Source organism: Ornithodoros turicata, chromosome 1 (assembly GCF_037126465.1).
Source record: "Ornithodoros turicata isolate Travis chromosome 1, ASM3712646v1, whole genome shotgun sequence".
NCBI classification, from domain to species: domain Eukaryota; kingdom Metazoa; phylum Arthropoda; class Arachnida; order Ixodida; family Argasidae; genus Ornithodoros; species Ornithodoros turicata.
In genome coordinates, this window is record NC_088201.1 from 196,066,690 (window position 1) to 196,092,317 (window position 25,628).

At 46.5% G+C, this 25,628-nt stretch overlaps 1 protein-coding gene across 4 annotated transcripts in view; it reads left to right on the plus strand.

The window, feature by feature from the left end:
- The window catches only part of LOC135378927 (caspase-7-like), a 307,214-nt gene that overhangs the window by 37,984 nt on the left and 243,602 nt on the right, over positions 1–25,628 (plus strand). For all 4 annotated transcript variants that reach the window (XM_064612101.1, XM_064612102.1, XM_064612099.1 and 1 more), the window contains exon 2: positions 11,680–11,739. In XM_064612101.1, the coding sequence (XP_064468171.1) occupies positions 11,721–11,739 (19 nt within the window). In that variant the 5' untranslated portion in view covers positions 11,680–11,720. The remainder of the gene's footprint in view (positions 1–11,679; positions 11,740–25,628) is intronic.

A 25,628-nucleotide genomic window follows, 5' to 3' on the forward strand; every position in this document is an offset into this window, starting at 1 on the left:
GAATCCCCATAGGCGCAATGCATTGAGGGGGTGCAACACCCTCCGCGTTTCGTCAGTTCCGCTCAATAGATGGAGCACGGGACGGTCTAATTGATTACCTAGCGTTCACTGCGGAGGCTCCTGGTACTACGGCGACAGACGGTTATATGTTACATTACGCAACTGATCAACCAAATCAGCGGAAAGGATTACAAGGCACTCTTTTCCTCTTGCTTTGTTCCTTTACCTTCGACCTCTAGCTTGCCTCTGTCACTTTGAGAACAGCGTCCGAGTGCTATCTGTTATTTGTGCGTGTGATAGCAGACGGATCGACAATTTCATTCAACACAACCTCGCGAACACACCAAATGTTTCCAATACTCGTTGTGGAACCGCGGAGAAACAAGAAAAAGAGAAGAACAATAAGAAAGAACAGTAGCTGATTGCGCAGACCTTCTAGATTAATTTGAAAAATAGTTGCTGGCCTATTGAGAAAGCAATGGAATGGTATGACTTGTGGGTGCTCCAATGACTTCATGAAATTCATGGCAATCTCACACGTACTCCTGTGTATTCGGAATCGTCGGGATCATTTCGTGAACAGCAAAATTACTGCACCATCTTTAGCCCCAGATTATCAGTGCGCTGTCCTGTAAAATTATTGTGGACTGTTTTGCGATATCACGGTGCTTTGACCAGGGTGTCGAACCGAAACGTTTGTCGTTCCGGTTCTATCATAAACGGTCCGGTACCGGTTCTGCTCCAGGGCAAAAAAATAACAGTTCATACCGGTTTTAACCGGTTCCGCTTCTGGTGGGCATATTCATTCCCAGAAAAAAAATCAATGTTGCAAAATGTAAACCCGTTTATTCCGCATACATGGTATTTAATATCAATAGGCAGCTGTGAAATTGGTAGCTCCTGGTTCCTGAAGGTGACTATCTGTTAAAACAGGCTTTCTGCTTTCCTGAAGCGCATGATACAGACGGACTTCTTTGTCGTGATGTCATACGTAAAGTACTTTCTTGCTGGATTGGTGCGATCGCGTCCCATCCAAATGTATGTTGCTGCTTCCTAGCAAGCAAGCACCACCGCACGAGTACGACGCAAATCGAGGAACACCTTCATTCACAAACGCGCTCGACGGCTCCGTTTTCTTTTCTTCGTGTCCTGTCCACAAAAGAGGCGCCACTTCGCACGCGCTTGCCCTCGTAAATGTATTCAACTTCGCTGCTCTCAAACAAGGGACGCGTTGCGCGCCATTACCGATATAGAAGCCGTAACGCAGCTCCCTTAGGCCGCTATTTAGTTCAGGAGAGTTTGGGCGGATGAAATTAAAACGAACACTACGGCACATTGGTAGAGAGTCACAACCGGTCACATGTACCTCTAAGTCTATGTGCGCGAACGATAAAACGTTAGAAAGGGAGCCTAAGGGCCATAGTATACCGACATACATTCCACCGTAACCGTAACCCTCGTAAAGTATCCACTACATGATTTCAGAACACACGACGTCAGTTTCATTCGCCTATTCGTAGTCCAAACCGGTGAAGTTTTTTCTTGAACCGAAAACCGTTAACTATTTTTTTCGGTTTCCTTCCTGAGCGGAAAAAACGTATACGGTTTCGATTCCGCTCCGGTTCGCACCAAAATACCGTTTTTTTTTCGGTTTTCGGTTCTGGTTTTCGGTTCGCTCCGACACCCTGGCTTTGACACTGCACTTATAATGCTGTATTTTTGGTTCAGTGTGATCGGTAAAGACGAGCCAAGTTGTGTAGTCGGCAGTGCGGTCTTACATGGCGTTCATTCTCAGTTTTGACGGCATCTGATCACCTGAACAGTGATGGGTGTCTCAGTATAGTTGACAGTGCTGTTGTCGACTCATTTACGCCGACGCCACAAGTTGGACACCCATATTTGTACACAAAGTCTAAAAAGAGGGGAATGAAGCTGCATATGACAGCAGCGGCAGTTATCTTCACGAGCACAGTGCCAGCGGTAGTGCTTGTTATAGATTGTACAGCGTGCGGGGGCGTCGGGCCGGCGCTCACCATCGGCCATCGTGCTTGTAACAAGTCCCTCCGTTCCCTCGCCTGGAGAAGGGCGATCTGGCGTACGTGAAGGTCTATACCAAGTTCTAGGCCACGTTCTACACCAATGTTTTAACTGTCAGCCAAACTGTTCGCTGCCAGATGTTTTAGTACACAGAATGCAGAACATTGAAATTGTAGAACTGTCACCTGTGGCACATTAGTGTTACCGTTCCCTGTAGTATTTTACTCCATGAAAAGAAAACTAAGCAGCCATGTGAACGCTGTGTTATTTTAATGAAACTCACGCATCCCTCATACAGCACGTCCTAATCCACAAAGACAGTTCAAGACAACGTAACGTTTGAGTGTTCTCTATAAGAGGATGCGACTGCCGCACACAAATGGGATTGGGCAATAAGCTGGCCAACTACAGCGTTGTGCAGGATGCGCATATTTCAGTTAAGCGGCATACTGACTAAGAAGAGCTCAAATATGTGTAAATAAAAAACGAACAGCTGATTATGAGAATCGGAGACACCTGTGGCTGAACTGAGTTTGTTCGCACAAGGGCTCTGACGCAGTCGGAAAGATGAATACAAGAGATAAGCTTCCACAATAAACAGTACCCAATGGACACCAGGAGCACAATGGACACACAAACATACATGAGTTAAGCTTCCTGTGATAATGATAAGTCAGCTAGGGTACAGTGTCCCTCTGTCCACGCTGTCCACGCTCCACGGGAATGTGCTCATGTTCGTCATGACACCGCAGGTGGAGCAGAGGCTTCGGCCACTGGGTCCGATAACTTGGATTAGATGATGAAGGCCACATTGGGGTCAACTGCAAGCACAGCAATGCAGAGCTGTGTGACGGAAAAGGAATTGTAGTGCAGATGCCACGCACAACAGTATGAATATACACGGTTTGACGAAATGGTTGCACTACGAAGACCTCTCCTGCGTGTTGTATTTCTCCTTGTAGTCAGGGCCCCTGATCGGAATACTGCACTCTTAAAAAAAGGGTGTACTTTAACTCCTTTTTTTGCCACATATATAACACCCTTTTGGAGAGTACAATTACGCTCAAAAGGGTGTCTCCTCACTCCCTCAAGGGAGTAGCATAACACCTTACTCCCAACTGGAGAGTAATATTACTCCCCGGCAGGGAGAAGGTGTTATGCTACTCCCTTGAGGGAGTGAGGAGACACCGTTTTGAGCGTAATTGTACTCTCCGAAAGGGTGTTATATATGTGGCAAGGAAAGGAGTTAAAGCACACCCTTTTTTTTAAGGTGTGCGTGGTATGCGTGGGTCCACAAGCTCTGGATGGAGCTAATCATTATAGAACCGCTCAAAGTATACCCAGCTCCAGTGGATAGCACATTGGATACAGCTACTCTCTTCACGTCCATACGATCTGACATGCTATCTGGTTGGCTCTCAGTAGCTGTAACGGCCTTCAGCAAGCACATTTTGCATTGCAGCATAATTTTGCTCCGCAATCCATTTCTGTTCTCTGACGTTATCTTCATGACAGCAAGTGTGCAGTTGAATGGGCTGTGGATACTCAGAGCTTGAAATTAGTTGAATAAGTGCATATTGTCCACAATGCTTCGCCCTTCAACAACACAGGGTCCTTTTCCGGACGTTCTTGTAAACACGTCTTGCGTACTGTCGCTTCTGCTAGCTCTCGATGAAAGATTGCTTGATTCGTGAGAGTCTGGTACTACTTAAAGATTATCCAGATGCCTTCTCTTGTAGAATTTCAGGACTTGTTTTTTGCGTCTCTTCCGTTTTCCGCAGACAGGTTTCCTGCTATGCGAAAAACCGTGCCTGGCAGGCACAGCACAACCTCGGAACGAAGGACTGCGAGATAATGAGCGACAGCTGCGCGTCCGCACTCCATTTATTATCACATGCGAAAAGACAGATTGTGACGATTCATCCGGTTTTTTCCAGTTATGCAGATTTCTGTGACATTCACATAGATGGCACCACCGCGCACAGCCAAAATCCCAGCGGGTCAGCATTCGCTAACCACTGCTCACAAGAATCCCTGTAGCAACTCTATGCTTCGACATAAACAAGTTATTTCAGGACATATTGATTTTAGACATATTTTTCTAGTACTTAATGGGATTAGAATTCTCACCTTAGGTCTATCTATTTTGCGGCCAGCCAACAAATTTGAAGGAAGCGCGAAACGCAATTTCTGACGTCGGCGAAAAACTTTCCAACATAAAAGATGAATTTCTGGCAAGTACTAGAACCCATTGAGATCTTCAATTCAGTACCTATTTTATGCAAATTGAGCAATTCCTTGCGGAGTTATGCGGTTTGAAAAATTCATGAGGAATGCCATTGGGCCAGGAGGGTGTTGCACCCCCTTAAAATTCATTTGGCCAGGGTGCACTAGGTTTATATTCTGCTAGCGCCCTTCATGTCTCCATGGGTTCTTTACATGGTGGTCTCGTCTATTTGACGATGACATCTTAAAAATTGTATTCTGTTTTGCTGTTAATTGGCATAAACGCTGTATGCCATTGAATTCACATCCTGTATGGCCGCTTCCCGCATAGCCGCTGATCATAGCGGCGGAGTGCGCCGGCGAGGGGAGGGGGGGAGGTGACCGCGAATTTTGGGATTGCCTATGTAGAAGGCACTGCATTGTTCACATTCCAGCCTATATTCAACGCAAGATTTTTCCATGTGCGGCACAGGCTCTTTGAGACATATTCTTTCCACTTTCGGAATGCAAAGACCGTGGCACACGGACATAGATGAGGGGAGGGGGGGGTACGAATATTTTTGGAATCGTGGCATATTCACCATGATGATAACCCATCTAACACTCACAACGGGCTGGTACCTGACTGCTACAAGGTCATGACTAAGCTATAAGTACAACACCGACAGCGTTCCATTTCTTGTTTTACGCTAATGATAATGCACAAACAGGCATCGAAACGTCATATTACATTTTGTTTCATTGTTCTCTCATGTCAGTGTATGTATGTTTCCTCTCAAATTATTTGTTCTAAAAACATATGGTCTACTTATCGTTACATACAGGGCCTTGAAGTTCCATACAAGGCCACGCAATCTGTTCAAAGACGTCTAAACGACTCGCGTGCGGCAATGGTATGGTACTGTACCTTCTTCGCCGTAGTAGGTATTCTTAAGACGATTGTTAAGCAGTTTATTGATGAAGGATCAGTTAATATAATCAATATCATATATAAGCAAAAGAGAAAAGTCTAGGATAATAATGCTGTTGAACTCTCGGTAAATATTAATCTGCTGAACTATAGGCAACATGTATAGATGGTGTCACTGCCAGAACGTCGACCACTCTTTGAAATGCCACCCCCCTATCATGTCGTTATAGTTATTTCCCAATTTTGCCCACAAACGAACTAGTTTTACTTATTTATCTGCAATCAGTTGTTCGTGTGTTATTATTTTCTTCTATACAGTTACATGTGACCTACTGATATATCATTTTTGCAGATAGCGGTGCATCGAAAATCAGCTAGCGTGTACTGTGTACTCACACCCAACGACCTTATGCTGATGCATATATGAACTTATAGATGCCAAGCCTAACGTGTATGTCCCTGTTCGAAGTAGAATTCCGTTAGGAAAAAAAAAAAAAAGAAACGATCAAAATAATCTGCGAAGAGACGCTACAGCGTCTTTATTATTTTTTCCCCTCTCTATCTAGTTCATTTACGTGATTAAAGGACCGCGTGTAAAATAGTAATGCGCCACACAGAGACCGCTGCGGCATTACAGTTCCCGACTAACGAGATACGTAAGATTCTTTACTGTATTTTGATATTTGATACATAGTTTATCGATCAGTCAATTTTGTCATTTTGTAAGTTATTAAGTAATGATGGGTTCAGAAGGACCTGCAGGCAATGCTGAATGCGAATAAGTGTTTAATGTGGCAACCAGGCCACAACAGAATGAATGACCATGATACGCGCGCTCTATGGAAAATCATCAGCGAAATACGCGTCGTGACGAAACGTCCATGGCGGCGCTCTTCGTCCATTTCCGTCGACTGCTACATACCCCCCGCTACTGGCAGCGTGAAGCTGTCGGTCCACGTGACGTGTCTCTTGATGGGCTTCGGGCATCAAGAGGTATGGGTTTGTTGATGCCGGGATACCAAGCATTGAAGTGAAACGGTGCCAGTCGGAGGAATTCGTGGTGTAGGAGTCGATGGCGGCAATGTCCATAGGCCGGCTTTAACCTGTCGACAGCAACCACGTCTTCTTGGCCGTTGATAGAGATGCGTAAGTTCTTGCCCTGGCGGCCGAGGATGGGCTGTGGGCCGGAGTAGGGCGGCGTGAGCGACATCCACACGGCGTCCGTGCGCAGGAAGCCGTGCGTTACGGATGACAGATCTTGGGGTACGTGAGCACGGCGGGTGGAGCGCGGGTGGCAACGGGACGGAGTGTGTCGAAAAACCGTTGAAGGCGGTCCAGGTAAAGGCATGGGGACGGGTTGGGAGAGGGCGGCACGAAGAAGTCGGCTGGGAGACGCAGAGCACAGCCGTACACAAGGTCAGCCGCACTGCACCCGATGTTGGTCTTGACGGCTGCGCGGATGGCGAGGAGCACCAAAGGCAGGTGGTGTACCCAGTGTGCCCTGTCCTTTTGGGCGATGAGGGCGGCCTTCAAGTGGCGAGGCGCTCTACGAGGCCGTTGGAGGCAGGGTGATATGATGAGGTTTGGACTCGAGTTGTTCCGAGGAGGTTGGTGAGGCCATTGAACAAAAGGCTCTCGAACTGTGGGCCCCGGTCCGTAGTGACCTGGGACGGCACGCCGAACCGAGAGACCCACGACGTGACGAAGGTGTTGGCGACGGTCTCTGCGGTTGTGTCTGCCATCGGCGCGGCCTCGGGCCAAAGTGGGAAGCGGTCGACAGCGGTTAGGATATAGCGGCAACCGGCAGATGGTGGCAGAGGACCGACTATATCAAGATGCACGTTGTCGAAACGCCCGTTAAGAGGCCGGAACTTCCCGAGGAGGGCGGAGGTGTGGGGGTGGACTTTCGCACGCTGGCAGCGATGACTGAAGCGAACCCAGGCGCGGACGTCTCGGATGATCGAAGGCCACACGAAGCGGTCCGTGACAAGCTTCTTAGTTGCCCGGATGCCAGGCTGCGCCAAGTCGTGGAGAGAAGAGAAGACCGCACTGCGACACGTGACAGGAACGAAAGGCCTTGGTTGATGAGTCGACGTGTCGCAACAACAACAACAACAACTTTATTTTCATAAGGAGAGTGGGGAGGTCCATCACCAGAGGCGATACTCTACCCCATTGCTGGTGGGGATGTGGGGTATAAAATACAGAGCCCCCTCACAATAACGATCGGAGTCCAATGGTGTCCAGAAATGTTAAAATGTAAAAAATGTCAAAAAGACTCGTGTCGCAACAGATGGCAACGGAAGTGCCGGGAACAGGGAAGTCTTGCAGCTTCAGGGGCGGGGGGGGGTGTTAGTGGTTCGCAAGCGCTTCAGCTCTTCATGGTGGAGTTGCTGAGAAGCGAGGGCTTCGTGCGAAAAGCGTTGAGTAGTGGTAGAAAGGGCGGCAACGCGACTTAAGGCGTCAGCAGGAGCGTTTCCTTCTCCCGGTACGTGCCTGATATCTGTGCACATTTCAGCAAGATAGGCGAGCTGTAGAATCTCCCCGTGGGGGAATACCGGCTGCTGGCAGAGTGGAAAGCGTAGGTCAAGGGCTTGTGGTCGGTTAGGATGGAGAAAGCGCGACCTTCACGGGAGAAACGGACATGCCTGACCCCGAGGTATGCGGCCAGTAACTCGCGGCCAAAAGTGCTGTAGCGCTGCTCGGTAGGTTTGAGGGCCTTCGAGAAGAAAACTATGGGGCGCCATGCTGTGCCAATCTGCTGCTGCAGCACCGCGCCGACGGCTACCAGAGGCGTCAACCACCAGTGTAGTGGGCGCGCCGTGCCGGGGATGGCAAAGCAGGGAATAAGCGGCGAGGTCGGCCTTGATCTTGAGGAAATTCCATTCGGCGTCAGAATTCCACAGCGTACCCTACACTGAATCAAGACCCTACACGGACGGCACCCTGCAGGGGAAACTGTCGCCTCTGCATTTCTGCTGACTCGGGTTTCCCGCTTCGGCGTGCCCTCGGAGATCATCACCAACGCTGACGGCAACTTGAAGCCTCGCTCTTCTGGGGCTTGGTCAAACTTCTCGGAACCGCACGCTTAAGGACAACAGCTTATCACCCCGCCCCAATCGGCATGGTGGAAAGATTTCAGCGGCAGCTCAAGACTTAAGATGGTTTACGGGTCCACCCTGCGCCTTCCCGGACAGCTCTTCGTGCCTCAGCCTGACACTGCCAACAGCTACCACGGGTAATCTCACTCGCACTCCACTCTCTCCCAGTTCCAACCGTACCCTCCCAGGTGCGCCAATTCCCGCCATGTCTTCGTCTCCAAGGGCTTGTCGCAGGCTTCCCATGACTTCCTGCGCACCGATGCTACACGGCAAGCGTACACTGTACACTGCAAGCCCCCTATGCCGAACTGTTCCGTGTGCTGCATCGTGCCCAGGAACACTTCACGATCTTTGCAGACAGCGGGGAACAGGTTGTCAGCGTAGACTGGGTAAGGCCAGCGTACGTGGTAGACGACCAGGTCACTCCGTTTCCCGACACCCTACCGTCGCAACACAGTTCCCCACCTCGCACTCCGCGGCCAGTTAGCTGGGCACCGTCAGTTGCCCTCCATCTTCTTGTGGAGGGGGAGCAGCGCACCGGCAAAGATGCTTTGCGTGCGTCCCTGCTGCACCGACCATATTTCGAAACTTTACGGCGAGCTGCTCCGGCACCGCCGACACGCCGCCACCCGCTTTCGCGCGAAATGGAAGGTTCATAATTTCAAACCGACCAATGAGCGCTGGCATACCGGGGGAGCGGCCGCAGGAGCGAATGGGCTGGCGGCAGAGTGACGGCAGAGAACTCGCGCTTCGACGTAAAAAAATTCACGTTTCATGACCTTTGGTGACGCGAAAAGCTCGCAGAGCCTCACTTTAGTCCGCAAAGGAACTCGCGAGTTTCATTCCCTTGGCGGAACTAACACCGAAATGTAAATACATAAATATATTTCGTAAACCCGGAACGACAACTGTTGGACACAAGCACTATTACTCAACGTTCCCAAGCACAGAAGGAGGAATTGAGTGATATATAAGATCGAGAGATGGATTCACATACTTTTATTTTCGCAAAAGTGACCGGCCACGCCTCTCCTTTACCCTGCATGCGCGCTCCAAGCAAGAGGGCGTGCAAACTCGCTCAGTCACTTCTTGGAACTATAGGTTCCCTTATGCGGACACAAAAAGGCGTGCTTGCATCGCACAGGGAAGTGTACGAGTATACAAGTGTACAAGTGTGAATGTACAGGTATATTAAACAGCGTGGCAGTAACAACTACACAACTTGGAGTTCTTCCTAGTGCAAGCATGGTGGCTGCCAGGCCACTGCATGCGCCACTGGTACACCGGAAAGCATTGCTGTGACAGATATGTCCTCGCCGAAAAGCACGTGGTCGCACTTCCATTCAATCAGTCACTCCCGTGACATCGTGCACGTAATTGTAATCGAAAAATATTTTGACACTACGCATAAAAAATGAAAAAAAAAGGTAAAGAAAATGTAAAAAAATGGTTTTACGAGACTACAAGCTATGCAACCTTGGCTTTCTTGTAACAAGGGGTGTCAGGAGTAGTGTCTCCAAGTGATCGATTACTTTGAGACCAAAGAACCCACATGGTTGGGGAAGACAAAAGTAACTGCCCTCTGCAAATTCCACGACAGCCGTCTTATCTCTAGGATTTGTTCCGCAACGCGTGTAGCGTATTTTCGACTCCACAGTCCTCTCTCCATTCATGTGGACTATATTTCCTTAATCCGTCCTGTATATACAGTATGTCGAACTGTAGGATGTACCATGAACGTGAGAAGTCATGTTTGGAAACCCCAACTGGGATTCTTTTGTCTTTGTCACTAGACGACATACGCAGAGAACACAGAACTATTGACCCTGATAACCTATTGCAACTCTTGGGCACTGATGAGCTCCTGTTACTCTTGTACGGAGTACTGTCGATGTCACAATGATGTCGACGATTTACAATGTTATCTGGCGTACTCAGAGCAGTCGAGAGAAAGGACAGCAACAACACCTTGTTCAAATGTCTGCTGTGCCTTCCCAAAAACAACAACAAAAATCCTTATCGCCTTATCTGTACCTTGCAGCTTGAAGTGCGCTTCTGTTTGTACTTTTCCTCTCAGATATCAAAAGTACGTCTCAAAGTAACGAATTACTTTAATGTAACGCTCATTTGTAATTTGTAACGCTAAAAATTACTGTTCTCGAAAAACGTACACAAGTTTGCTTGTTTGGGCGACGCACTTCCCGAGCACTGTAGAGTCTGCACCGAAAGCTTCTTCTTTTATGTGGTGAACGTGCCCAGACTCGAGAAACTTCTATCCTTTGGCAATGTTGCTGGCATGGACGTGCTATTCAATGTCACGAACTTTCTCAAAGCCGCAACAAAGAACGACAGATATCATTTTTCTACTTCGCTACGCGACGCACTCAATCGTGACACGCTTCATTTCTCGACGCTAAAGGTAGCAACGCCAAGTTTTCCCCGAGTGGGACAAAATGCTGAATACAGTGGCGCGCCTGGGAAGCGCATTCCGCCTCTTCGTGGGTGTTTAGTATTACGAATTTCATTTCATTTCATTTATTTCACCTTAAATACCCTTGCGGGCTTTACATAAGGGAGTGGAGTAAATTGCACTCACTCAATACCACTCACTAACTCGCTTGATGTTTAGGTATTATTTCATCGCTACCCGTTACTCGCGTGCTGTTTCTTTCTTTCTTTTTTTTTGTGTGTGTGTACCAGTAGTTCCATCTCAAATCGAAAAATCCAGTACACTTGATGTCTCGAATGAAGGGGAAAAATATATATGTTGAAGCCATCGGTGGGTTAGGAGAAATAAACGCTTTCGAATTCTCTGCGCTGTGCGGTTCGGGAAAAAGGAGAGGAGGAAAAAACTGCTTCTTAGAGGACGATGTCGTCGCGCGCAGGTTTGAGCCTTCCTACAAGGCTATTTCTCGTGGAATTGTAGTAATTTATTGATCTGGCTTTAGACCACCTAGGGCACAATAGGCTCTGCCGACACAGCACTGTCAATTCAGGAGCCTATTGTGCCCTAGGTGGTCTAAAGCCAGATCAAAAAATTACTGCAATGCGACAATAACTAGCCTTGTAGGGAGCGCTGTAACCAGCGCGCGACGTTTTTCCCCCTTTCCAATTTCCCAAACCGCGCAGCTCCCCCACGGCGTCAGTCGTGACGTTGTCCACCTAAGTGAAGCCGACAACGGTGAGCCCTTTCGCCATCACCACCACCACCACCCACCGAACAGCGCAGCGCAGATAATTCCGAAAGCGTTTATTTCTCCTAACTCACCGATGGCTTCAACATATATTTTTTTCCGTTCATTCGAGACATCAAGTGTACCGGATTGTTCGATTTTAGATGGAACTAGCATATGCTCGTGTTCGTGAGGGATGAGCATGCCTTGAGTGATTTCTTCTTTCTGCCAGGTACAAGGGAAGACAGTCTGATCAGTTGTGGAACGATCGACATGGAGGACAAGCAAAGTGGTGAGTGTTCCACATCACTTAAAACCAAAGCAGAAGACATCCTTGTGTTCCTTCTTTGTATATCCCCAATCCAACGAAGCAATCTCACCAATGTGCGGGGCGACTGCAAGAAGCTGTACAGGCACAGCTTCTTTGCTACATAGCTTGTTTAGGTACACTGCGTCAGTATAAGTACGACGTATCTCCTTCTTTTTTCGGTGTCTCACTTGATTCTTGTGTGCACTCTTCCACATGCTTTATGGGTTTTCTTCGTGTCTTTTTCCTGTGACGCATGGGCGCCGCTAGGATTTTCTCCAGGGGGACGGGGGGGGGAGGGGCTATGGGTGCCGCGAGTGCAGGGCGGGAGCAGAGGTGTTCGGGCTGGTGCTCAAGGTAGGGGATATTCCTCTAGTTCTGGGTGTCGAATGCGCCCGCAATTATATTGTTTTGGCTCAGTATCACTATGCTTCTGAATTTTTATGTTTTGCCGTTTCTCGGCAACGCAATCCCTTGTCCGTGCCAAGCATAGGTCGGCGAATTCACTCATGGTGTCCATCACCGACATCATTCACCACCACATCACTCAGAATGATATGATGTTGAGTGATGGGCAATGATGTTATGTGATGTTGAGTGAAGTTGAATGATGGGCAATGATGTTATGTGATGTTGAGTGAAGTTGAATGATTCAATGATGTGATGTGATGTTGAGTTTGATGTTGAATGATGGGTAATGATGTGATGTGGATTTGAATTTTATGTTGAATTATGAGCAATGATGTGTTGGTGACAGCAATGTTGAGTGACGGGCAATGATTTGATGCTGAGTTTGACGTTGACTTATGTGCGAAGATGAGATGTTGAATTTGAAGACCCTGTGGTGGGTTTTTCAAGTTGAAATCTGCGGTTTAGGGTGTGGGGTTGAAATTAGTCGTGGGTGGTTGGATGGGTGCATACAACTGCCCATAGAAGTAAGCATTGCAAGAATGCATGACTCGACATGAATATGGTACCCCATTTTCAGCATACCTGTTCTCGTGCCCTGTGATAATCTGAGCTTAACGGTAGTGGCGGGAAGGTTTCAGTTGTATGTGTTTCACTTTTCTGCTGGTGGGTGGGAGGGAGAGGGGAGTTTGCAGTTCACCGTTATGTTCAGGCTTTGAAGTCGGGGTCTCGGTCGTTTGGGCGGAGCCGCACTAGGATTAATAACAAGGAGCAGGGGAGGTGGGCTGACCTTGGCGCGCTCGCGCTCTTAGTTTTGCGTCGCCTCAGAGCAGGTGTGGTGTTGTGGGGATGGCTCCAGCATTAAGAGCGTCGGGCTGTTATATACGATGTGTCATGTGTGGGAGGGGAAGGGCTTGCCGTTCAGCGTTGTATTTCGAGTTGGGGACTCTGTGGTGCTGCACTTCGATGTCTTCGGTAAGGGACAGAAAATGAGGGTTGACCTTGGCGTTCTCGCGTTGTTTGGTTTGCATCGCTTCAGAGCAGGTGCGTTGTGGAGGTTGGTTCCAGAGCATAAAGAAGCGGCGCGTTCGGGCTTATAAATCGGTTATGAAAATCAGTCTCTTGGCAGTCCTTCGTTTTCTTTTTATTACTGCTGGCAATGAAACATTCCTGGTGTCTGGGCGAATGAGCGGGTACATGGGAAAATGGGACGGGTATTGTGAAGTATGAACTCTGGGAACGTCACTGTCACGTGAACAAAATGACAGCATCAATTGCCCGACATCGTTTTAAGCAACCAGAGCATACCACGCTTCGGCCTTATGATTTTTTTCGCAATTTTTTGCAAAGGCAGAATGCAAGCATAAATGAAAAATTGTCCAGGGGAACGTGGCATGAAACTGGGTTACATAATTTTGGCGCGTACTCTGCACACGTACGTGCGTATGTACACGGGGAGGGGGAAAGTTCCAGGGGAGGCAAGCGTGCTATCGCCTACCACCTCTTTTTCTGGAGGCGGACGTTGCGGAGTGTGCGGGTGCTCAGAGGTTCTTATTATGACATCTGAAAATAATCATTACGACTTATGTCTAAAGTAGAAAATAAAAAAATGAACACGTATGTGCACAGGTGCGACCAGTTGTTCCAGGACGCTTGACGTGTGAAAGCACTGAATGATTTAGAAGATTATTTCAGCACGTGTGTCCTTGAGGTAGTTCCCCAGTGCACACAGCGCAGCGAAAATCCACAAGAGAAGGCCTATTCCATTACATGTTGCGAAAGGATGCCATCGTGTTCACACATTCAGCCGGGAGATTCAGGGATACATGAACAGCGACCCATTGATAATCAATAAAGGAGTGCTCATAAATATGCACTAAAAACTCTGCAGAAGTATGCATGCAACTATGCACCTCAAAATATGCATTAAAAATTGTTAATGTAAGTATTGTTTTTCGTCGTTTTTGATGTGAAGGTATACAACAAAGAAGGCATGCACCACAGACATCGTCTGCTTTTTCCACCGTACCACAGTGCATATTGAATAATAATATAGTTGGGAGTAAATTTACGCGCATCGTAAGTAGGCCCATTTGTGTAAAGAGATGCTGCACGTACAGCATGGTAGGGCTACTGATAATTTCGACCACCCGGGGTACTTTAGACGTGCCAAAGCAATCTTTAACACACCGGTGCTGGAAGCAATGTTTATCGCTCCCACATTGCTACCATTCTCGGCCAGGATTAAACCCGCGATCATCAAGTGAACACGTTTCCAAATGAGCAACTGAGGCTGGCAGTGCAGATTGAAATGCGAACGCGGTAATTTTCCTAACTGTATACAGAAAGCGAAGAAGCAGAGTACGGCCCACCAGACTCAGAAGCCATGCTGCTTACACCAGTGCATCTAGAAATACAGCAGGACATACACACACGCACGCACACACATCCACACACACACGCGCGCGCACACATACAAAGGCAATTGGAGCAGATGGCAATATCCCAAAATACGCGCTGTGCGCGTATTTTCCGTATATGCCGTAACGTACGAAACATTCATTTATACGCACTATAGAATCCACTAATTAGCGCCGAACGATGACCAAACGTGCTTCTATCGTAGAGATACGACACTATATCGAGAGAGAGCGAGCGAGAAAACAAAGATGCATTTGCCTGAAACTCCTCGGTTTTACTGCTAGATATTTGCAATGCACCCCCAGTTCAAACAGCCCAGTTTAAAAGTCCAAGTTGAAACAGCAGCACATCGAAACCTCTCGACTGGGAAAAGAAAAAAAAGAGAAAATCTCAACGCACGCAGAAAAACGGGGAAAGAGAGAAACGGGGCGAAGTCACGATACTCCCCTGCACCCTCTATTGGCACATGCCTCCTTCCCATCATGGGATCCCGGTCATTCCCCGATGCAGCGTAACCGACTACCGAACACCGACGAGCAGTTTCATCACCCCTCCCGCCTCTCTCCACACAACCGCCACCTTCCACATACGTAGCAGAAGACGGAAATATGCCAGCTCTATGAGCAGCCGTACAGCTCCAAGAAACTTGATACCATAAAGCCACCGGATGCCAAGGCCAAGACCTGCCATGCCTTTTCTAATGTAACAATATCAGCAGTCGATCGGCGCGTTGCGCAAGAACCCGCAAACTAGGAGTACAGCGGCATACCAGCTGCCACGCCACTCGCCAATCATCACCCTACGCACCTGGTATTTGCATTCACGCTTTCAGGGCAACCCTATCGCCACCCCGCCCTGTCAAGGCTCGCTCTGGGAAGTGGGCGGGCGCCCCGCCAAGCGGCGCCCACCATTGCGACAGCACAAACACAGCACCTGTTTAATTTACGAACGCCACTGTAAACGGCCGCCACCCAAAAGATGACATCTGTCGCCAAGTCGTCGCCGAAGCGCAAGCATGCGCAGTATACAAGGCCCTCAGTCTCATAACGGGTCCCTGCAGTTCAGATTCAAAGTCTATCATACACAACGAAGTTGAACTCAGAACGAGTTCTGAAGTTGAATTCTCACCTATGATATGATGTTATAGGCTATGATGTCAAATGATAAGTAATGATGCGATGTACTGTGATGTCGAATGATGGGTAATGATGTGATGGGCTGTGATGTTGAATGATGGGTAATGATGTGATGAGTTGTGATGTTGATGTTGAATGATGGGTAATGACGTGATGAGCTGTGATGTTGATGTTGAATGATAGGTAATGAAGTGATGAGCTGTGATGTTGATGTTGAATGATGGGTTATGATGTGATGGGCTGTGATGGTGCTGTCGAATGATAAGTTATGATGTGATGGGCTGTGATGGTGATGTGCTGTTATGGGCTGTGGGCTAGGCCGGACATGATGTGATGTTGAATGAATATTTCCAAAAATGCCAACCTATGGTGCCAAGGCTCGCTCCTGGTTTTTTGTTTCATACTACGTTTGCCGTCGCCACTCCTGCTGCCCTTTCCGTCAGCGATGATCTCATTTCTGTTGATTTTGCAAAAACGAGAAGACATGGTGAAACAGCAGTGCCCAATTATCACAAATTGACAATACCAAGTGGTGGTTTATTTTCAGCAGATATGAACTTCAGTATCAGTATAGACGATAATTCTCTACCCTCACTCCCTAAGTCTCACACTCTTTAAACATAAACTGTAGGCGCCTTTGCTTTTCTCGCGCAAAAGAGTTGACAACGTTTTCCCCAAATGTGTTGTCGCCACTCACTTTTTCGCGATGAACCGTTAGTCATACAGAACGCGTTTAGCCGGTCGTCAGTCATTGTGGAACCGAGCCAGGTTTTTACCTTCCGCAGGGTGCTGAAAAACCGTTCCACGGTACATGTTGTTGCAGGCAAACACCATGAAAGAAAAGTGTGCTGCTCCCAATACGAGCTGACCCCAGATGAACATTGTTCATCGTCGGTAAATGTGTTGAGGAATAAGGGATGAAATGCTTTGTTTCCAAGGTGCTGACCCGTGTTTACGCTGTCTGGCGAATTAGATATCGATGTTCCCACGACAGGATTTTTCTGGTGTGTCCTTGGCGGCCGGAATCGTCATAACAATCCGAGACGGACATAGCGTCAGTAGTATAGATTGGAGCCCCCAACAGCCACTTTTTTCTAATCCAGTTCTAGGAATTTCTAATCCACCACCCATTTCTAATCTAGGTCAAGCCAGGTCTAATCCAGGCTGCACCCCTTCACGGTGATCCATCTAATTTCTATGTGATTGGCTGCCCTTCATTGCCACATTTGCTCACTCGCTCATAGTCATCAAAATTATCTATTCTATTCAATTCTAAGTCAGCTCATAGGCTTCCAAATCGCTCTTTTTTCTAATCCAGTTCTAGGAACTTCTAATTCACCACCCAATTCTAATCCAGGTTAAGCCACTTCTAAGTCCTCTCGTTGGTTGGTGAAAGCTCCACCCCTTCACGCTGATTGATCGATCTAGGCTCCACCCCTTCATGGTGATCTATCTAATTTCTATGTGATTGTCTACCCTTCATTGCCACAACATCTGCTCACTCGCTCGTAGACACCAAAATGATCTATTCTATTCAATTCTAAGTCAGCTCATACGCTTCCAAATCGCTCACCTGTCTATTGGTCCGATGGTGGTCACTTCCATTCATTTCTAAAAACTAGTGATTGGCTAGTGATTGGCCTATTGGCTGTCTCTCATACATGCTCGATAGACTCATTTGTCATTTCCACTCTCTAGTTACTCGGTCACACGCTTTCAACTGCATATTGCTTCATAATTTCAACCGCAACATAGACAACCGCTCGTGGGTCAATTCCATTAATTTCTGGGCCAGCTCACAGACCCCCCAAATTGCATATTGGCTTGGGATGCTTTCTAGTTAAGCCACGACAACGCTTCGGAAGAGTAGGGACGTAGAAAAACATGAGAAATAGTTTTCAACATTTATTTAACACATCATGGCATTCTTAGAGAGATTGTAGTTCTCTCTGGGGCACTTTCAGGCATACTGGACATTTCCGCCCGCATCCATGGCGTTTTTCGCATAAGTACCATGTGGATCACCCAGGCGTTTGTCCTTCTCCGTCCACAGCTCAGTCACAGACCGCATGCGAGAACAGCATGTCACAGAAGTATCAGTTCTCTTCCTGCACATCTTCTGGAGCGAAAAAAGAACGTTATGAGCTTCACTATTTACATCATCCATTTAAAATTACCATATTCACAGCTTCCGTAAGGGTAGGATTCGATGTCATTGCAGAGGTATCGCTTGTCGTCATATGCCATCAGACTTCTTTTGACGTTTCTGATGGTGTACATGCACTGTTTCTTTCCAACTATTGACACTTGCTCATTCGATACGCTCGTGTGGTTGAATAAGGTATCACAGTATTTCTCATGGAGGAGATGCTTGCGTACAATATTTTTCTTTACCCCTTTAGCTCTTGCAATTTGCTTTTCTCCATCTAGTTTGATGGAGTACATTTTAGCTTTCAAGCATATTACTTCTTCGGTAGGTACACTACCAGTTTCGCTTTTGAAAGCCCCAAGTCTCCCATGATTCTTTTCACTATACCGTGGATGATCCCGGTCGAAGGAAGATAAATCTAAGTGGTCGTCGGCGATCGCTCGTAACTGGTCTTCGTAGTCCTTGCAGAATAGGCCGAGGATGAGAGAATCCGTGTCAAAGTAACAGGTAATCACTGGACAAGTAAGCTTACTCAAGAGGGTTTCGTAGTAGAATGACTACATGGTTAATTTACTCAGTTCCAAAATCGTAAACATAATCTGGAGCGAGAAATCGCATCGCACTTTTCTTTTGGGCGTTTCGTACATGACACAATCCGGGGACAAAATTTCCATCCTCACGCATTCTGCCCGACTCCCGAGGCGACTCGCCATCTCCTCATCGAAGGCTACTCGAATGTCCCGCATGTTAAATTTATTTAGAAGCGTTCTTCCAAATACCGCATTATTTGAGAGTTTATAGAAATTTTTTCGAACGTCATGCTCAAGGCAACGCGTCTGGCAACATTGTCCTCGATGTAGGGACGCATGAATTTTATGCACCAGGACGCAGGTGGCAAAATTTTAGAATGCTGTGAATTTTCGTCACTCTCATACCCAATCTACAATAGAGTGCGAGCAGCGCGAAATGAACGACGTACTCGACCTTGTCCTTGCACATGAGCAGCAGCTTTTTGCTCTTAGCTGGCTGACACATTAATTCTTCGAGAAGCCCTCGCTGGAATGGCGAGAGCCAATCCTTCGGGACGACCATCTTCTCAGGAGCCAGGGGAAAGTAGCATGTCAGTGCGTGGATAGATTTTGGATACTCCAAGTGACATACATACACGTAGCCAACGTCTGAATCAGTGGGGTGACGCATAAAATCCACGGAGCTAAAATCCTCGACCCATTCGAAATCACAAACGGGGAGGTGCTTTATCATACTGAATCCATAAAGATTGTTGCAATCTATGTATGATATGTAGACCTCCTCTTTATCGGGATCATATTCACTACACAGAGGGTTGTTGGCACGTAAATGACGTCTGCTCGCCTGACAGAGTCCGCCTCGAAGGTTCTGTACATGTCCTCGTCGATGATTAACTCCAATTTTGCCTGCGTGTAATTTAGAGCGCATTGCCACGAATAGGATGCCAGAGAAACACAATGAAGCAATTCCAATCCGCGTGCGCTGTAGCACAGACGTCGGAAGTGCTGCATCACGTCCGCATGTAATAGGGCATCCGTTTTCAAGTACAGTGCATTATAATCTCTCAAATTTGAGCATCCAAATGTTCAAATACGAGCAACGCATACTGGTAGTCCTCCTCACTGATATCCTCCCCCGTGAGATCGTTTCGAAAGGAGGATTTTTCTGGCAAGGCCAATTCATCGTACACCGCGAAAGAACTGACATGACTGTACGGGAATACACCTTTACGAAGCAAAATTTTGTAGTCGTTTCCAAAAGCCTGCATCAAACATTGGAATGCCTCTGCACCCCCCATAGATTTGACAGTTTCCACGAGCTCCCTCAGTGACGAATTTAGATATTGCATGGTATCTCTAAACAGGGAGGTGCCAATTTCGAATGAACGAATTTTTTCCATGGAGCTGGCCACAATGAAGGAAGGTCGCTTCCACCCAAGACTGTGAAATTCCCGCAGCAGCCCGGCCAAATCGTAGCACAAATTGTGTACCATGATCGGCAATTTTTCCCTCGTCGTGCACGCGACGTTACAGGGGTTACACAATGTCGCGATATAATCGGTTCCTTTCCTGTGGGTGCAAGAGGGCGAGCGTAATGGATTTAAAGCACTCACCCTCCTTACGCTCTAGTAAAGGGACATTCGTTAGGACATTCCTACGACTAGCCAAATTAGTGGGAAGTACCCCATTGCACCCGATTTTTTTAGGTTTCACAGAGGAAATACACATTTGAACTTTTTGGACGTCAGTGGATACAAACCCACTACCCTCGCGCTGGTAATTTTCAATGCGCCCGGTGGACTCCTGAATCACGTCCATCAAAGTATTTGCGATAGCTCCGTCGCTGTGGACTTCGCGAGCAGGCGCCATAAAATGAGTTATGTGTGCGGTTATATCCCCTCGATTTTCCTTCATCATTAGAACGTCTGAACAAATGCAAAACCTAAAGGGTATCCTTTGCGCTCGCAAAATAGCAATTATATTGTGGAGGTGGTTCATTAAATATTGTCGCAAGTCCTCTACTCCCTGGTCATGAACAGATGCCAATAGCACAAACGCTTTGACGATACCTCGAAATGCGCTATCAGTTTGAAAGAAAGGTAGGAAGGAAATGTCCACATAGGGATGTGATCACTCGACGTGAGCATGCAATGTGCCAGGTGAAATATCTGGAGAAGATGGTGAATTCTCTTCCAATGGCTCATCATCCCCTATATCATGAGGCTCAAAAAAGCAGAACACGCATCTAGGCACTGAAAAAAAAGAAGAAACACTAAGAAAACGTGCACCACAGAGCATGGATGAAAAATACTTACTTTTGAAGCGAGCTCCGCACACTCCCGCGATGCGAAGACTGCTGCCTCTTTACACATCCTACCTCTTTTATATCACAGCGACCTCGCTGCATGCACGGGTGCGGGGAGTCGTCATAGCCTAAAAATAACTTGCTCTGCATGTTCAAGGTCGCAGCTTGCCCTTCACTTTATGTAATGCTACCTCCGCGTACGCCATTACCGCACCTGAGCGCAAAGTTCGCTCTCATCACATGTCATTCCAATATGCAAGTTGCTTCCATGAGCAGGCACACAACCAAGATAACAACAAGATACTAGCGGCGGGTAAAATTGCAACACTGCTAAACAAGCTCCAACATGCCATGATGACGTCACAAACCAGGAAAAAAGCACACACGCGCGCGCGCGCACACACACGCACACAGACAGCAGCTCAGGAATGCATAAGAAGACGTGCTTTATAGGAATCTCTACTCCTGGCTCAGACACCAACATTTCTGCTCAAATACCCATAACTGCAAGATTAAGCACTGCTTACTTCATCAATATATCGAGCAACCAGCAAAATCTAACAAACAAACAAACAAACATACATAAACAAACAAACCCACTTTCCGTGATAGAACACTATTCAGCTTTACCAAGCGATTTTCTTCTGCTTTAACAGTGAAAGAAGAAAAGAGCCATGAAAAATTACACGTACTTTTGCTTGAATAGCTATAAGAGAAGAAAAAAAAAACGAAGCACATGCTATCAGATAATTATTGCCTAATGCTACATACACAGTCGTGTTGTCCCTGTGTAAAGAAAGCACAGGACAAGCGTACATAAATCGAATTGGGAAAATCACTTCTACTCGCGCAGCATAACACGATATACGCTTATCTTTTTTTTTTTTATGGGCGAAAATCGCAATAAGAAGCCACTGCTATGCAAGTGCAACAACCCTTATTTTTAAACCAACATTTCATACAATACCACATCAATTTATCACTCGAGTCACACGAAAAGGCAAACACTTACTGGTTAAGTGGGGTCACAATTGCACACACATACAACACGGACACAACGAGCGACAGTGAAAAATAAGAAATTACACGCACTTCTGCTCGAATAGCAAAGTGTAAAGCATGACAAAACACATTTTCTACCACCAGAAAATTATTAAACAGAATAATACAATATTCGCAAAAATTAAGCTTGTGTGGCAAACACACAACCTGAGGAACACACCTATTCACATCTGCTTTCTGAATTTGTTATACAGGCGTGAGCGATTGGATAAGAATAAAGCGCGCTGCTTGGAGAAAGCATATATCATGTGTAGCTCACCCTACTCTATTGAAAATGCGATAAACCTTATTTAAAAAAAAAAATCACAGTCGGCATAATATACTGCAATACGGCAATATCACTAAAGTCAAACACTTACTTGTCAAGTGGGGTCCCAGCTGCACAAACGGGCACACACACTCACACATTTTTAGTGCCTCACAACGAGCAAAAACCCAAAGTCTATTCACAGCCACATAAATTCATATTATTCCTCACGTCAATAATTATCCAACCATGGTCAAGACGGGGAACACACATACGCGAATGCGAAAACAATAGGCCTTCCCGCCGGATGTAATACGATATCGCCAGACGACCGTCCCAAAGCAAAAAAGAAACACAGCATCTCAGGAATGCATGTTGCCTATACATCCAAGAACAGCGTGCAGCAATGGTAGTGTGGTTATGAACATATGAAAACTGGTTTGTTTAAAAATGATAAGAGCTACAGGGTGTAGCGAATGCTGTTCTCCTTTTACACTCTGTAATATTTCCTGTAATATTTCTTGTGCCGAGTGGGCTAAGGCGTCCGCTCGTTGGTGGTAACCAAGGTCGTGCTGAAGACTGGGAGGTGGTGGGTTCGAATCCTACTATTGCATAATGCTACATACACAGTCGCGTTGTCCCGGTGTAAAGAAAGCAGAGGACAAGGGTACACAAATCGAATTGGGAAAATCACTTCTCCTCGCGCAGCATAACACGATATACGCTGATTTTTTTTTTTTTTTACGGGCGAAAATCGCAATAAGAAGCCACTGCTATGCAAGTGCAACAACCATTATTTTTAAACCAACATTTCATGCAATACCACATAAATTTATCACTCGAGTCACACGAAAAGGCAAACACTTACTGGTTAAGTGGGGTCACAGTTGAACACACATACAACACAGACACAACGAGCGACAGTGAAAAATAAGAAATTACACGCACTTCTGCTCGAATAGCAAAGTGTCAAGCATGACAAAACACATTTTCTACCACCAGAAAATTATTAAACATAATAATACAATATTCGCAAAAATTAAGCTTGTATGGCAAACACACAACCTGGGGAACATTCACATCTGCTTTCTGAATTTGTCATACAGGCGCGAGCGATTCGATAAGAATAAAGCGCGCTGCTTGGAGAAAGCATATGTCATGTGTAGCTCACCCTACTCTATTGAAAATGCGATAAACCTTATTTTTCAACAAAAAAAAATCACAGTCGGCATAATATGCTGCAATATCGGCAATATCACTGAAGTCAAACACTTACTTGTCAAGTGGGGTCCCAGCTGCACAAACGCGCACACACACTCACACATCTTTAGTGCCTCACAACGAGCAAAAACCCAAAGTCTATTCACAGCCACATAAATTCATATTATTCCTCACGTCAATAATTATCCAACCATCGTCAAGACGGGGAACACACATATGCGAATGTGAAAACAATAGACCTTCCCGCCGGATGTAATACGATATCGCCAGACGACCGTCCCAAAGCAAAAAAGAAACACAGCATCTCAGGAATGCATGTTGCCTATACATCCAATAACAGCGTGCAGCAATTATAATACAGAATAGGATTCATTTCTTTGCACTTTCGTTTGCTTGCATATAAATATTTCACAAGAAATATTTTTATTGGGTGTTAGCGCCGCGAAGCAACTGTGGCTATGAGCGACGTACAGATGTGGACAGACGGAGAGAGGATAGCAGGAAGGAGTGGGGGACAGTGGGGTTAGTATGCGTCCTGGGCCGACTTCAGGGGGAACTGTGCCGACATTCGTCTGGAAAGTCTTCGGAAAGCCCAGGGAAAACCTCAGACAGCACAGCCGGCAGTTATCTGATAGCAGAAATGCAGTTTATTAGCATGTGCTTCGTTTTTTTTTTCTCTTATAGCTATTCAAACAAAAGTACGTCTAATTTTCCATGGCTCTTTTCTTCTTTCACTGCTAAAGCAGAAGAAAATCGCTTGGTAAAGCTGAATATTGTTCTATCACGGAAAGTGGGTTTGTTTGTTTATGTTTGTTTGTTTGTTAGGTTTTGCTGGTTGCTCGATATATTGATGAAGTAAGCAGTGCTTAATCTTGCAGTTATGGGTATTTGAGCAGAAATGTTGGTGTCTGAGCCAGGAGTAGAGATTCCTATAAAGCACGTCTCCTTATGCATTCCTGACCTGCTGTCTGTGTGCGCGCGCGTGTGTGCTTTCTTCCTGGTTTGTGAAGTCATCATGGCATGTTGGAGCTTGTTTAGCAGTGTTGCAATTTTACCCGCCGCTAGTATCTTGTTGTTATCTTCTGTTAGCCGCGTAGTGATTTGTGGTGGCTCTGCGATTATTCCTGAGGTCTTAAGCCTTTTCCCTCACCGCTTAAGTTAATTTGTGTGCCCTTGTCCTGTGCTTTCTTTACGCAGGGACACGACTGTATGTAGCATTTTGCAAGAATTATCTGATGGCAGAAATGGGTGTTTTGTTAGCTGATGATAGTTTGTTAGCATGTATTTAATTTTTGAAGTCCTAGCTAGTTTGCTATTCGAGCAGAAATGCTGGTATCTGAGGGTTTAACGCTGAGGGTAGAAATTCCTGTCTGAGATGAATCTGCATTTCACTGCAGTTTGTTTCATTTAAGTAATATTATTGAAATTCCGCAGCCACTGTCAACAAAAAAGGGATGGTTGTGTGCCTGCTCATGGAAGCAACTTGCATATTGGAATGACATGTGATGAGAGCGAACTTTGCGCTCAGGTGCGGTAATGGCGTACGCGGAGGTAGCATTACATAAAGTGAAGGGCAAGCTGCGACCTTGAACATGCAGAGCAAGTTATTTTTAGGCTATGACGACTCCCCGCACCCGTGCATGCCGCGAGGTCGCTGTGACATAAAAGAGGTAGGATGTGTAAAGAGGCAGCAGTCTTCGCATCGCGGGAGTGTGCGGAGCTCGCTTCAAAAGTAAGTATTTTTCATCCATGCTCTGTGGTGCACGTTCTCTTAGTGTTTCTTCTTTTTTTTCAGTGCCTAGATGCGTGTTCTGCTTTTTTGAGCCTCATGATATAGGGGATGATGAGCCATTGGAAGAGAATTCACCATCTTCTCCAGATATTTCACCTGGCACATTGCATGCTCACGTCGAGTGATCACATCCCTATGTGGACATTTCCTTCCTACCTTTCTTTCAAACTGATAGCGCATTTCGAGGTATCGTCAAAGCGTTTGTGCTATTGGCATCTGTTCATGACCAGGGAGTAGAGGACTTGCGACAATATTTAATGAACCACCTCCACAATATAATTGCTATTTTGCGAGCGCAAAGGATACCCTTTAGGTTTTGCATTTGTTCAGACGTTCTAATGATGAAAGAAAATCGAGGGGATATAACCGCACACATAGCTCATTTCATGGCGCTTGCTCGCGAAGTCCACAGCGACGGAGCTATCGCAAATACTTTGATGGACGTGATTCAGGAGTCCATCGGGCGCATTGAAAATTACCAGCGCGAGGGTAGTGGGTTTGTATCCACTGAAGTCAAAAAAGTTCAAATGTGTATTTCCTCTGTGAAACCTAAAAAAATCGGGTGCAATGGGGTACTTCCCACTAATTTGGCTAGTCGTAGGA